Raw genomic sequence first — 14978 nt, 5'->3', positions numbered from 1 at the left:
TTACTATTTTAAAAAAATGTCAACCTGTTTATAAGACTTTTCCAGAGATGCTGCCTGGCCTGCTGAGTTCCTCCAGCACTTTGTGCATGTTGCTTGGACTTCCAGCATCTGCAGATTTTCTCTTGTTTGTGACGTGGGAGGCTGGTTCAGAAGGTGATGGCACTCGGCATTCAGTATGAAATGGTTAATTGGATTCAACGTTGGCTTAGTGGGAGAAACCAAATAGACAGGTGCCTCTCTGACTAGTGGTGAGCCACAGGGATCGGTGCTGGGCCCATTGTTTTTTTTTCTATATTATTCTATACTGTTTTAATTATTTAGCTAATAATCTGGTAAACTGGATCAGTGCCTTTGCAGAAGACACCATGATTAGGGGCATAATAGGCAGTGAGGAAGGCAATCAAAGCTTGCTAAGTGATCTGGACCAGCAGGGCTCGTGGGCTGAAAAATGACATATGGAATTAATACAGACACGTTGGCAAAACAATCCAGGGTAAGGCCTGCCCTGAATGTGTGCTATATAACAAAAGGACCTGGAAATCCAAATCCATAATTCCTTGAAAGTGGAATTGCCAGCAAATAGGGTAGTAAAGAGAGATTTTGCCACATTGATTTCATAATTCAGAGCATTGAGCACAGAAGTTGTGATGTTATATTGAATTTGCATAAGACAATGTTAAGACCACATTTAGAGTATTGTATTCAGTTCCTATCTGATCACCACCTTCAGGAAAGGTATCAATAAGCTTAAAAAAAGTTGCAAGGACTTGAGGACCTGAGTGAGAGGGAAAGGTTGAATAGGTTGGGACTGGAGTACAGGAGAATAAGGGGAGATCTTACAGAGGCATACAAAATTAAGAACTATAGATAGGGTGAATGTATGCAGGCTTTTCCGCCTTAGATTGGCAGAGATTAGACCTAGAGGTCATAGGTTGAGAATGAAAGGTGAAATTTGTTTGAAATCTAAGTGGCAGCTTCTTTCCTCAGAGTGGTGCAAGTGTGGAATGAGCTGCCAGTAGTACACTGTAACATTTAACAGAAACTGGATAGGTACATGGATGAGAAAGTTATGGAGGGCTGTGGTCCAGATGGAACTAGACTGAAAACCAGGGCAGCAGACTAGATGGCCCAAAAGGCCTGTTTCTGCACTGTAATGCTGCTATGACTCTCTAAAACAAAGTTCTTTGCCTCAGTAGAGCTCTGCCCAAGCACGTGTGGATACAATTGCTGTCTGTTAAATAGAATTCCTTGCTGGCACATGGGGATCAGCCCAAGAAGCAACAGTGGTGCTGTGCAGAGCAGGAATCCCATCACAAGAGGTCAACCTCTGGAACCACAGCCTGCACTCAGTGACATCAGGGAAGCCACCTGCCACTGGAGATCCTAGCAAGCACACCAGCAGTTCTACTGCATTAGGAGTTTGAGACTTCTTATGTTACTAGAGACTCTGACAGATTTCTATAGATGTACAGTGGAGAGCATTCTGACTTTGCATCATTGCCTGATATGGAGGCTCCAATGAGCTGGATCACAAGAGGCTGCAGAAGGTTGCAGAATTAGCCAGCTCCAAGCCTCCCCAACATCAAAGACATCTTCAAGAGGCAGTGCCTCAAGTGTTATCATTAAGGACACTCACCATCCAAGACAAGCCCTCTTCTCATCATGACCATCAGGTGGATATACAGGAGCCTGAAGACCCACAGTAAATGATTCATAAACAGCTCTTCCCCTCCACTATAGATTCCTTAATGGTCCATGAACACTATGTCATTATACCTTTCTTTACACCATTTTGTAATTTTGTGTCTTAGCACTGTACCACTGATGCAAAACACCAAATTTCACAAACACAAGAAAGTGATCAAAACAGTTGGATTTCTGAATTTTTCTTCAATTGTTTACTCTAAATCACTTTTATGTAACTTCGCTCCTCCTACCTATAGCCTTTCCCCATCCCCACACCCCAACACATCAGAAATTCAAATTTCACTCACTAAACTTCGATACTTTCCAGGAAAAATTTTGGAAGTTCTTCCAAGTGACAAGTGGGCTCCAGTGAAAGAATCAGCTGACTTTATTTGATGCGATTGGTGACGTGCACATACCGAGTCACTTCCAACACCAATATCTGTGGAAGACAAATTCAATAGTTGCACAAAATTTGAATAATTATTTGAACATTTTTAAAAAATAAGATTTATGTGTTTTACAGATAGCATTATTTTAGAATTGCCTTCAATCAATGAACATTTGCAACTTCCTGAGCACATTTTAAAAGACATCTGGATTGGCTCCCAGACCTAACGCTTCACAGAAGGCTTAAGACTCAAGGAGAATGATTCCTAATAATGAAGCTACTATTTAAAAGAATGTCAATCGCTATAACAAGACCATAAAACATAGGAGCAGAATTAGGCCATTCAGAGCCTATCGAGTCTGCTCTGCTATTCAATCATGGCTGATTTATTTTTCTTCTCGATCCCATTCTCCTACCTTCTCCTCCTAACTTTTGACATGTTTCTAAATCAATAACTTTAAATTTACCAAATGCTTGGCCTCCACAGCTGCCTGTAGCAATGAATTCCACAGATACACCACTATCTTGGCTGAATAAATTTCTCCTCATCTGTTCTAAAATGATAACTTTCTACTGAGGCTCTGCCCTCTCATCTTAGTTTCTTCCAGTACTGGAAAAATCCTCGGTATTTCACTCTGTCTAGGTTTTTCAATATTCAGTGGGTCATAGTGAGATCCCTCCTCCTCCTCTTCCTCCTAATCTTCAGCAAGTACAGCCCCAGAGCCATCCAACTTTCCCTCTTTAAAACATTGAGTTAAATCCACATTATTCCTGCTGCAATAATTCATTGTGTGGCTCAGTGCCACATTCATGTAGTTACATTTCAGTGAGGAAACGAAGACAGTTTACTTGATTTAGATGTAATATAAAACAAAGTTGTTGCTGGTCAGTGACAGTGAGATTATATCTAATGCAGAGGACAGTTCTCAACTCATCATTTCTGTACTAGCCAGGATGGAGCAGCTGCTCTGCCCATACTTATTTCAATATCTTCACTTCAACAGCAAAACAAAACCTGTGATGATGGATTTCCTGTAAACATTTGGCTGCTTTCAACTACAGTTGCCTTGGAGATTGGGATTCAGACAAACTCCAGACACCATTTACTCTCCCAATTTTATAAACTTCTATCAGGTCACCCTTCAGCATCCAACACTTCAGAGAAAACAATCTGAATTTGTCCAGCCTCTCCTTGTACCTCATACTCTCTAATCCAGGTAATATCCTGTTGAACCTCATTTGCACCATCTCCAAAGCCTCCACATCCTTCCCAACTCTATACATTACGTCCCAGCCAATAAAATTAAGTATATCATATGCCTTTTTTCAAAATCACCTATCACTTGTGTTACCACTTCCAGGAAACAATGAATTTGTATCCCAAGATCCTTCAGTACATCTATGTACCCAAGGGTCATGCCTTTTACTATACATCTTCCTCTTGCATTTGAATTCCCAAAGTGTAACACCCACACTTGTCCAGATTAAACTCTGCCATTTCTCTGCCCATATTCGCATTCTGGCCCACCTACATCCTGCAGAATTCTTTGAAAACCTTCCCCACTAGCCACAACCTTGTCAAATTTTATGCTGCCTGCAAACTTGCTAATCAACCTACTTACACCTTCTTCCAAATCATTTATATCACAAACAGATGCAGGAGGTAAGATTAGTAAATGTGTGGATGACGTGAAAGTTACTGGCATGGATAACAAGAAAGAAGTCCAAGCTTACATCACGATGAAGATTGGATGGAAAGGTGTGCAGAGCAGTGGCAGAGGGAATTTAATCCTGACAAGTGCAAGATGCATTTTCGGAAGTCAGATAGGGGTAGGATATATACAATAAATGGTCAGGCACTAAGAGATATTGACAGAACTTTAAGGTTGAAGTCCATAGTTTTCTTAAAGTGCCAAAGGTCAAATGGTCAGCTTAAAATGGCCTACTTCTGTGTTATATAACTATGACAAAAGAAGAGGAAATGGGAATGGTACCAGATCCACCAGCAGGACAGAGTGACACTAAGGTGAATGGTCAGATTGAAAGAACACAGCTGCAGAAGCTTTTCCAACCTCTATTATGTGCAACTGGGTGAGCAAGCCTTCCAATGTAGGAGAACTGTGATATTACTTAGTGCCTTTGATGAGAAACCTGATCCACCGAGCTGTGCGTTAAAATAAGGTAGAATTTCAGGTGCGTGAGAATCAACTTAAAGCAACTCCACTGTCAGAGTTCACCTTCTTAAACCTAATTTAATGTGAAAAAGTAAATTTATATATTGTACAGATCCATTTAAAAATCATTCAATGGACACTGTCAACACACACCGGTCCAACACTTTCAGAAAAACAGATCCTCATTTCTACACTAGGGTGTCCTGTAAGCAGTTCCAGACTGCAATGTGTTAAATCATTTTTGGATTACTCTGGGAACTATTCCAGGAATTGAACTGCTTGCCAAAGTGGTTCAGCTTTCATAAACCTGAAATCCAAGTTACTGCATTTGGCAAAGGTATACAAGTAAATGCAAGTGGATGGTGTTCTAGCATAAGGTTAGATTGTGTCTGCTCTCAACTCTCCCCAACTGTACTTCTCCTGCAACGATCAGGTTTGATCTGATCAATCTGATTAGACTCAGACTACCATCCCTGCAGGATGTGTGTGTCCAGGACAAAGAAGCAGGCATGAAAAAACACTGCAGATACTACCCACTCTGCAAACTGCCTTTTCCAAAATCTCCCTTCCGAAAAGTGCTACAGGGTGTCTAGAAAATGCTACAAACTTCATGTCAGCTTAAAAAATTTCTTCCCTCAGGCAGTTAACCTGATCAACCATTCCAGTTAGCCCCCCACCCCCTTCTATCTATTACTCCTGACACTGCACTATAAGCACTTTAACCAGTTTTTATAATGCTACTTACATTGTAAAAGATGCTGGTACTTCTGCACATTTTATTCCATATCCATACTTCAACCACTACCTTTATATTTTATACAATTCTTCATAATTGTTGAATGTTGTTGTTTGTTGTTCCATGTTGTGTCAACACCATAGCAAATTCCTAATACGTGTAAATGTAAAGGGTAAATAAAGTTACCCTTGATCACTGGTGTTACTGTGTGAATGCATTAACAACAGCTTAAAGCTTAGCCTCCAAACACACACAAATGCAAATTGACTGGTTGACTGAAGCTTCATTGAACTTTTTGAAGCTCTGTCCCCAGAGGTTCAACAGCTTCCCCTTAATTTTGGGAATTAGTTCCCTTCTTACATGAAGCTTTTTGAACACAAGTTGCAACATGCAAGGCAAAAAAAGATGACCAAAGAAAGCTTTGGGGCAATGACAGTGTTGCTTGACACTCACCTTTGGTGAGATCGCCTGTTTAGGAATCGCAGTCCTGATGCAGGGTTTTGATTTAAGATGTTGACAGTGGAATTCCCCCTCCCCCACACACACAGATACTGTTCCGCCAGCACAAGTTCCTCAGCAGATTGCTTATTGCCCATTGGTTAGTACTGCAGCTTACATGGATCAGGAAGCAAATGTAAAATGGAAATAAATTTCTGTAGACAGCCAAATTTGGAAAGGCTGTTCTACAGTCTCCCCGATTAATGGACCCAAAGTCTTTAATGAGGTCAAAGATAGCCACGTATAATGGATAGTGCTGTTCTCTACATTTGTCTTCTTGCCACACCATTAAGGTTACCAATGATTCTGCCTTTTGGGCTACATGTTTCATTTTAATGAGAATTACGACAAACAGTGGTAATTAAAACTCTCTAGCCTGTTTTATCACTTATTTATGTCATGACCAATCAGAGCTTTATCCACTTGCACCCAAAACAAGAGCACTGAGATTTTTGATTGATGCGCTGGACATTATCAAAACAGACAACACGGTGGTGTAGCATTTAGCATAACACTCTACAGTGCCAGCCTCCTGGATTCAATTCCTGCCCTCGCCTGTATGGAGATTGTACATTTTCCTTCTGACTGCATAGGTTTCCTCCAGGTGCTCTGCTTTCCTCCCTACATCCCAAAGACGTACAGGTTAGTAGGTTAATTGATCAGGTGCATGCAATTGGGTGGTGCAGATCGGTAGGCTAGAAGGGCCTGTTACTGTGCTGTATCTCTAAATATATATTTTTTAAATTATCTAGTCCGGGGGTCGGCAACCTGCGGCTCCCGAGCCATTTGTGGCTCTTTCACCTCTGTGCTGCGGCTCCCTGTGGCTTTGGGAAATAATTGGTCAGTATTTAATTAAAATGTATTTTATGTTAGTTTGTTAGCTTTTGAAATGTAATTCTAAATTTGAAGATTATGGTGATCTTGTACAATCTAAATGTGGCGACACATTTCCTCACAATTAGCCAGCATTCCGGCTAAGGGAGATAGCCTACGGGGGTTTGTGAGTACGCGTCTTTTGCAGCATCTGCGTCCATGGGGGCTGGGTTGAGGGAGGCTTAAAAGCAAGGCTGTTTAGTTCGAATAAAGTTATTCGACTGCAGTTTACTGACTGCGTGAGCACACCGCTACAACGTGTTTTTATCGCTATTAATATACGTCGCCACTGCCAATACCTGACACCCGCCAGTGCGCGATTTCTTTAATTTTTCGATCCAAGGTAAGCCAACTATGGAGAATTCTGAAAAAAGAAAAGTGACTGAAGAAAACAGAACGTTTAATGATACGTGGACAGATTCATTTGCTTTCACTGTTGACGAGACTGGTTTACCGGTATGCTTAATATGCAATGAGAAACTAGCAAACAACAAAAAGTCAAATGTCGCAAGGCATTTCCAGAATAAACACGCAGCCTTTGCTCAAAAATATCCGGATGGAGATGAGAGAAAAAAAGCCGTTTCGGAACTGATGCGGAAGGTTGATCTGAGCAAAAATCATTTCCAGAAATGGATGAAGTCTGGAAAATCAACGACATACGCCAGTTATATTGCCGCTCAGGAAATAGTCAGGCACGGGAAGCAGTTTACAGATGGTGAATATATAAAAGAATCTTTCATTAAGATTTCAGAACATCTATTCACGGACTTTAAAAACAAGAGTGAAATTGTGCAGAAAATCAGGGATATGCCCTTCTCTGCAAAGACTGTCAAAGACAGAACCATAAAAATGGCAGAAGACATCACAAGACAGCAAATTAAAGACATCAATTCAGCTGTGGCCTACTCGATTGCCTGTGACGAGTCTAAAGACAAAGGTGATATTGAACAAATAGCGTTGTTCTGCCGGTATGTAAACTCTGCCGGGCCACAGGAAGAACTGATTGAGTTGATACCTCTAAAAGACCAAACACGGGGGGAGGACATCTGTGAGGCTGTCTTGAATTGTTTAAGAGCCAAAGGAATAAAGACCACCCATCTGGTGTCAGTAGCTACTGATGGGGGCACCGAATATGACGGGAACGCACAAGGGAATTGTGGCTTTACTGCAGAAGTCGCTGGACAGAAAGCTGCTGACTTTTCACTGCATCTTTCACCAAGAGGCACTGTGCGCTCAAACATTTCCTCCGGAATGCACAGAAGTAATGGATGTTGTCATTCAGATTGTCAATAAAATAATGGCAAAAAGTTTAAATCACCGTCAATTCCGTTTGTTACTGGACGAGCTGGAAATTGCATATTCTGATCTCCTGCTGCACAACAAAGTCTGATGGTTGTCCAGGGGAGAGGTGCTGAAACGCTTTGTCGCGTGTCTGGAAGAAGTGAAAACTTTCCTGGGCAGCAAAGGGCTCAACTTTCCTGAGCTGGAACAGCCAGAGTGGCTGAAAAAGCTACACTTCATGGTAGACATGACAGCGCACCTGAACACGCTGAACACAGCTCTTCAACGGGGTAAGGACGTACAGCCCTGCACATGTTGGAGGATGTTTTGGCATTCGAGCGCAAGTTGACGTTGCTTGCCAGAGATTTACAGAAAGGCACATTGTCTCACTTCCCCAATTTGAGAGAGTTCAAACAAGGTCACGACATGATAAATTCGGAGTATTTACATTCTGCAATCATCGCAATGCAAACATCGTTTGGGAAACGCTTCTGTGAGTTCAGAGAGGAAAAAAACACATTATCCTTCCCGGTCACTCCCCTAAGCATCGATCCATCCCTACTAAATACGACTGCATTGTCAGGTGTGAGTCAACCTGAACAAGTATGATAAATATTTTAATTGCCTATTATTTTACGTATATTCATATGTTTTCATTGTTCAGTGAAATAGTCCTTTTATTTTTCAGGTTGACAGCTGGCTGACGTTATTTTTGGTTTGCTGCTGGCGGCAAATTTAAGTTTGGCGTTTTTCATAAATACAAGAAGGACTCAAATAGACGTTGAGTATTTTACTTAAAAGTAACCTTCAACCCAACGTCTTTTTTTCGGAGTTCAAAATGTTTTTGTTGCATGCAGAAATGTAATTTCATTTTCTCTGCAGGAGTTCATCAATTTCATAAATGCAACACATTATAGTTTGTTTATACATAGCATAAAGGCAAAACAAAACGTTGTATGCAGTGTTATTTCATTTTAAATGTCAAGCGGGTTTTGCGGCTCCCAGTGTTTTCTTTTCTGTGGGAAACGGGTCTAAGTGGCTCTTTCAGTGGTAAAGGTTGCTGACCCCTGATCTAGTCCATTGTACATTTGTTGGCTCTTTGAAAACAGTTTAGTCACATTCTCCTCCCCCCCCCCCCACCCCCACCACAAGATCTTTGGTCTTGTGAATCAGTTTCTGAAATTTCCAGATCCACAAGTTTGTGCAATCTATTCCTCTCATTGTACTTGAAGATCCCTTCACTGAGGTTTTGAATCTGAAACATCTTGTTATTGACCCATTCACCAGAGGAAATAGTTTACCTACTTCATCAAAGCTTGGCATCTTGACCTTGCTGATTCTTTAATGCATTTCCACATCTCTTGCAGGATTTGGGAAGACGGGGGATCTTGAGTATCACTGACAACTACACCTGCAAGAGTTACAACTTCTTACAGACCTTGGGAACTCTAGCTGAATGAACTCCAGATCATTCAGGAGACAGAGGGGTTAAATGACAGAAGATATAGGGAGGTAGTTGCACAAAAGGTGCAGGACACAGATAATTGGGTGACCATCAAGAGAGGGAAAGGAGATAGGTAGCCAGAGCAGAGTACCCCTATGGTTGTTCCCTTCAATAACAATATTCAGCCTCCATCCCTTTGTTCACAGCTAATAGAGACTTATCCAAAAGGACTACTGGCTGTAGTAGCCGCAAGAGGTGGATTAACTAAGAACTAAGCACAGGGGAATGAATACTTTTAACTACTGCCATTTCAGTTTTTGTTCTATTAGTTTTTCATGCTTTATAATTTCTTCCGGTTTTTTGGGCTCTACTGTGAGGAAAAAAGGAGCATGTGATACACAAATAAAAATTCTCAGTTAAATGGATCAAGATACTTGGTCGTAATATTTATGCCAACAAAGGGTTGGAGATTGAATACTCTTGATGACACTGTACATTGTTTTAAATACAATGGGGAGGTGAACAACCAAGCAGAGGAAAGCCCAGCAGTCAGGTTTCTGTACTCTGGCTCGATGACTCAGAAGGGAAGGGAAGGGGGAGGGCAGAGAAGTGGTGAGCTGTAGTGATAGGGCATCCATTGCTTAAGGGAACAGACAGGAGGTTCTGTAGATGAGATCCAGATTCCCAGATTCCACATTGCCTCCCAGGTGCCAGGGTCAGGGACATCGCAAATCGAGTCCGTAGCATTCTTAAGGGAGAAGATAGGCATCCAGATGTCATGGTCCACATTGGTACCAATGAAATAGGCAGGAAATGTCCTGCAAAGTGAGCACAAGGAGTTACGTGCTAAGTACAGGATCTCCAGGGTGGTGATCTCAGGATTGCTACCAGTGCCATGTGTTAGTGAAGCCAGAAATAGGAACATAATGCAGTTTAACACGTGGCTAAGGAGATGGTGAAGGAGGGAATATTTCAGATTTGGGGATTATTGACATCTCTTTCAGAAAAGGTCTCATCTGTACAAACTGGACGGTCTGCACCTGAACTGAAGGGGGACCAATATCCTCGCAGGATTTGCTAGTGCTGCTCCAGGGGTTTTAACAAGAGTTGCAAGGGGAAGAAAATCAGAGTGCCAGGGGAGATGTTAAGACAGGAAACTAATGCGCAGTGGAACTAATGCTCTACATTGTCCCTATTTCAATGCAAGGCATATTGTAGGTAAGGCAGATGAGCTTAAGAGCAGGGATCAGCATGCGATTTATGATATTGTAACCATTGATGAGACGGTTGCAGGAGGAGTGGGACTGACACCTTAATGTTCCAGGATTCACGTGGCCAAGTGGTTAAGGCGTTGGTCTAGTGATCTGAAGGTCGCTAGTTTGAGCCTCAGCTAAGGCAGCGTGTTGTGTCCTTGAGCAAGGCACTTAACCACACATTGCTCTGCAATGACACCGGTGCCAAGCTGTATCGGTCCTTGCCCTTCCCTTCGACAACATGTGGAGAGGGGAGACTTGCAGCATGGGCAACTGCCAGTCTCCCATACAACCCTGCCCAGGCCTACACCCTGGGAACTTTCCAAGACGCAAATCCATGGTCTCTTGAGACTAACAGATGCCTATTTGTTCTAGGTACGATAGAGAGGGAGGTATTAAACGGAGAGGGGTGACATTATTTGTCAAGGAAAATGTCACGGCAGTGTTCAGACTGGAGAGTTCATCTACTTTTGCTGTATGGATGGAACTGAGGAATACGAATGACCACGTGAATGGATATTATAAATTAAAGTATAGATCTCTCAATAGACAACAGGATGTAGGAGAAAAATTGTAGAAAGATGGCATAAGTTGCAAGAAAAATATGGTTGTGATGATAGGTGATTTGGACATTCCAATATTGACTGGAACTCCCATACTCTAAAAGAGCTGGATGGGGATGGAGTTTGTTAAAGGTCCATTAGGTTTGATTAAATTTCCTTAATCAAAACATAAAGATCCTTAGTACAGAAAAGTACAATACTGGATCTACTGGGAATTAGGGAATGAGTCTGGGCAGATGACAAATGTGTATGGTCCTCAGGGCCTTGTAAGGTGCCCCTCAAACCTTGTGGGAGACAAGTGCAGAAATTGTAGGGGCACTAACAGAGGTATTTAAAATGTCCTTAACCACACAAGATGAGCAGATTGGAATATAGTTAATGTTTCATAGTTCCAGAAAGGGTCTAAAAATAAGCCAGGAAATTATAGCCTGGTAAGTTTGGTATCGTGGTGGGTACATTATTGGAACATATTTTAAGGGACCTGATAGATATGAACTTGGATAGATAGGATTGATTATGTGTAGTCAACATGGTCTACAGTCGGTCATGTCTAACCAATTTTGTGAAATTTTTCGAGAAGGTTACCAGGAAAGGTGATGAAGGAAAGGCAGGGGACATTGTCTACATGGACTTTAACAAAGTGCCGCATGGAAGGCTGGGTAAGAAGGTTCAGTCGCTTGGCATTCAGGATGAGGTAGTAAACTGGATTCAATGTTGGCTTTGCACAAGAAGCCAGAGAATAGTACTAGATGGTTGTCTCTCTGCCTGAAGGCCTATGACTAGTGGTGTGCCACAGGGATCAGTGCAGGGTCCATTGTTATTTGTCATCGATATCAACTATCTTGATAATGTGGTAAACTGGGTCAGCAAATTTACAAACAACACCAAGACTGGGGCATATTAGACAGTGAGGAAGGCTATCAAAGCTTACAGAGAGAAATGGATAGCTGGAAAAATAGGCTGAGGAATGATGGATGGAATTTAATACAGACAAGTGTGAGGTGTTGCACTTTGGGAAGACAAAACAGGTTAGGACCTACACTGTGAATAGTCTGGTACTGAGGAGTATAGTAGAACAGAGGGATCTGGGAATACAGATACTTATTTCCTTGAAATAGGTAGACAGCTAGTTTTTGGCACATTGGCCTTCATAAATCAGAAAATCGAGTAAAGGAGTTTGGATGTTATATTGGAGTTGTACAAGACGTCCGTGAAGCCAAATTTGGAGTATTGTCTGCATTTCTGGTCATCTACCTACAAAAAAAGATATCAGTAAGAATAAAAGAGTGTACAGAGAAAATTTACAAGGGCATTGCCAGGATTTGATGACCTGATAAGAAAATGATTGAATGGGTTAAGCCTGAATCGCAGCAGAATGAGAGGAGATTTGATAGAGGTATACAAACAATGAGGGGAACAGATAGGGTAAATACAAGGTTTCCCCTCCACTTAGGTTGGGTGAGACTAGAACTAGAGGTCATAGATTAAGGGTGAAAGGTGAAATATTTAAGGAGTACTTCTTCACCCAGTGAGTGGTGTGAGTGAAGAACAAGTTGCCAGTGGAAACGGTGGACGCAGGTACAATTGCAACATTTAGGAGAGATTTGGATGGGTAGGTAGATGGAAGGGGTATGGAGGAGTACGGAGCAGGTGTGGGTCAGTGGGATGGCAGAATAATAGTTCAGTCCTGTCCAAGGGGTCTGTTTCTGTGCTGTAGTGCTCCAACACTATTTCAATCTTAATAAATCTCTTCTGTACATTTCTATTTGCCTAAACCAATGCCAAAATTGTCAATACTAACAAGATCTATTTGCTTTTATATTTCACATACCTGTATTTATAACACACGACAAGCATTTTTTAATAACCACTATCAACTTTCTCTGTCATCTTCAAGGATGCCTACTGACATGAAAGCTGCTCTGTTCACTAATGCTTTTCAGTACTAAGGTAAATAATTAGAACTGCCATTCCATATTAATCCTCATAAGTGCAGCTCTTCTCTATAAGTCAGAATCAGGTTTAATATCACTGGCGTATGTCGTGGAATATGTTGTTGAAAAATTTCTCGGTAATGAACTCTATCTGCTGTACTTGCATACAGATTATTGCACATGATCAAGTCATTCTTTGCACCCAAGCTATTTAGCAGTTTTAGGGAAATGCTGTGAAATCTATACTTTCTTAAGCTGATGAATCATCAGTTTAAATTCTTAATTATCAACCCATGGTACTTACTGAAGCCAAGCCAGTATCAGTGACAGCAAGCCTAGCTTTGGGAATGTATTGATGGAGGTCTTTAAAAGCCAAAATATACAGAAACTGACCTCTTCCACGGTCAGAGATGAGGACCTTCCCTACATAATTCCGTTTTGAAACAGTTCACTCCCTCTACCCTCAGCCATCATTACATAATGTTTGAACCCCATTTCACCAAAATGTACCACTTGTCCTGTTCCCCTTGCACCTCACACTCCCAGAAGAGAGTAACAGAGCTGGAACGGTATGGCGAGGAAATTTGAGAATGAGCGGTAAACATGACTGACAATGGGCAGGAGCTGCTTGGGTGAATGTCCTCACTTTACAGGGATAGGACACCTGCTAATTGACTTCATTAGCTACCACACATTTTGGGCCATTCAGAAAGATGTAAACACCTGTATTCTACAAGGGCATGAAGCAGATGCAGAAACATTACGTGGAGCAAAAGAGAACTGATGATTACTTCCTAAGCATAATTCTACTGAACTATAGTATCAGACCAAAGTTCACCCACAAGGAGTACAATTCTCAATTACCTGAAAACTTCTAGTCTACAAGGTTCCATCAGGAGTGCATGCTGATGAATAACTCAATCATTGTCCACTACAAGTTAAATAATGCAAATTCAAAGCTCACTAATTCCACAACTATAAAAGTATTTCTACAGTTCATTTTGCTTACTCACACTCTGAGCCCAATACACAGGGCAAGTATGTCCTTCCCCACTATGTCCTCTTACCTGCTGTTACTTTATTCAAGGTGACCAGGGAACTTAGAACCTTGTTGAAGTTCAGTCCTTGATAAAGATCATTGGCATCAAAAGTCTGCAAGGAACAAAAAGCAAATCTGTAATTTCTTATTAACACACTTAAGCCAGTCCTTCTGATGTAAAGCTTCTGGAGAAAGAGCTCTTGCTCATCGAAAGCTAACAAGTCGAGAGATGTTTGCCACAATGAACATCCCAGAACTTAAAAGAAAGGCACCAATGTATACTTGAATGCAGCTAAATCTGTGAAGACTTGTCTTCATTCCTAAGTGCAACCAATAAAAAGAGCATGTACACACCTACCTCTGGCTTATCAATATAAATGGAATTCCTGTCAAAGTGTGGAAACTGCTGCTTATGCCTTTGATTTACAGACTAGGCAACAGAACTAACCTTAATGCAGAATCACAGGACTTAGTACTGATCTACACCGAATCTACAACAGCAAACCAGAACTGTAAATGTAAAAAGCTTTTGCTGCAAAAAAAACCTGGATGACGACATGAGTCTCTCACTCAACAGAGCATGCTCCACTATTTCAGCAGTTTGGAAGTTAATCCTGGATATCAGTGCAATTTTAAAATACTTTTAAAGCACAAACTAGATCAAAATGTTCTATTCTGTAACACCCCTGGGGGGGAGAGAAAACACGCAGAATTTAGAAATGGAAGCAAATTTATGAATCATCCAATGCTGTTAGACCGACTTTATATTGCAACAAGAGCATTCCAGTAAAAAACAATACCCCCCTTATCAAACTCTGCAGTGTTCAACATAGAATGCAAAGTGGTCTTATATTGGTTCTAATCCCTCCATGATATCAGTGCAAACTATGCACACAGGGTGCGTGTACTGAATTTGGAATTATGAGTACTAGCTGACTTTACATCATGTCTATCACCTGCCCACACGACAAGATCTCACTAACTTACAGCAGCTTGATGCGAGGTAGAAACCTTAGTACAGCTTCTCTGAGCAAACCCAGGGCACTATTTCAAAGAGCAGAGGGGGAAGATTGTCACAGTCAATGTTCATTCCTCATCTGACATCC

The 14978-nt window shown here is 41.4% G+C and overlaps 1 protein-coding gene across 6 annotated transcripts in view; it reads right to left on the bottom strand.

Moving 5' to 3' along the window:
• The window catches only part of LOC132394434 (rho guanine nucleotide exchange factor 7-like), a 75798-nt gene that overhangs the window by 50046 nt on the left and 10774 nt on the right, over window positions 1-14978 (bottom strand). For all 6 annotated transcript variants that reach the window (XM_059970591.1, XM_059970588.1, XM_059970589.1 and 3 more), the window contains exons 3-4: window positions 13901-13985; window positions 1995-2128 (exon numbers count right to left, since the gene is read on the bottom strand). In XM_059970591.1, coding sequence (XP_059826574.1) covers window positions 1995-2128; window positions 13901-13985 — 219 coding nt within the window. The remainder of the gene's footprint in view (window positions 1-1994; window positions 2129-13900; window positions 13986-14978) is intronic.

Source organism: Hypanus sabinus, chromosome 5 (genome assembly GCF_030144855.1).
Source record: "Hypanus sabinus isolate sHypSab1 chromosome 5, sHypSab1.hap1, whole genome shotgun sequence".
Lineage (NCBI taxonomy): Eukaryota > Metazoa > Chordata > Chondrichthyes > Myliobatiformes > Dasyatidae > Hypanus > Hypanus sabinus.
This window is presented reverse-complemented; position numbering and strand designations above follow the sequence as displayed.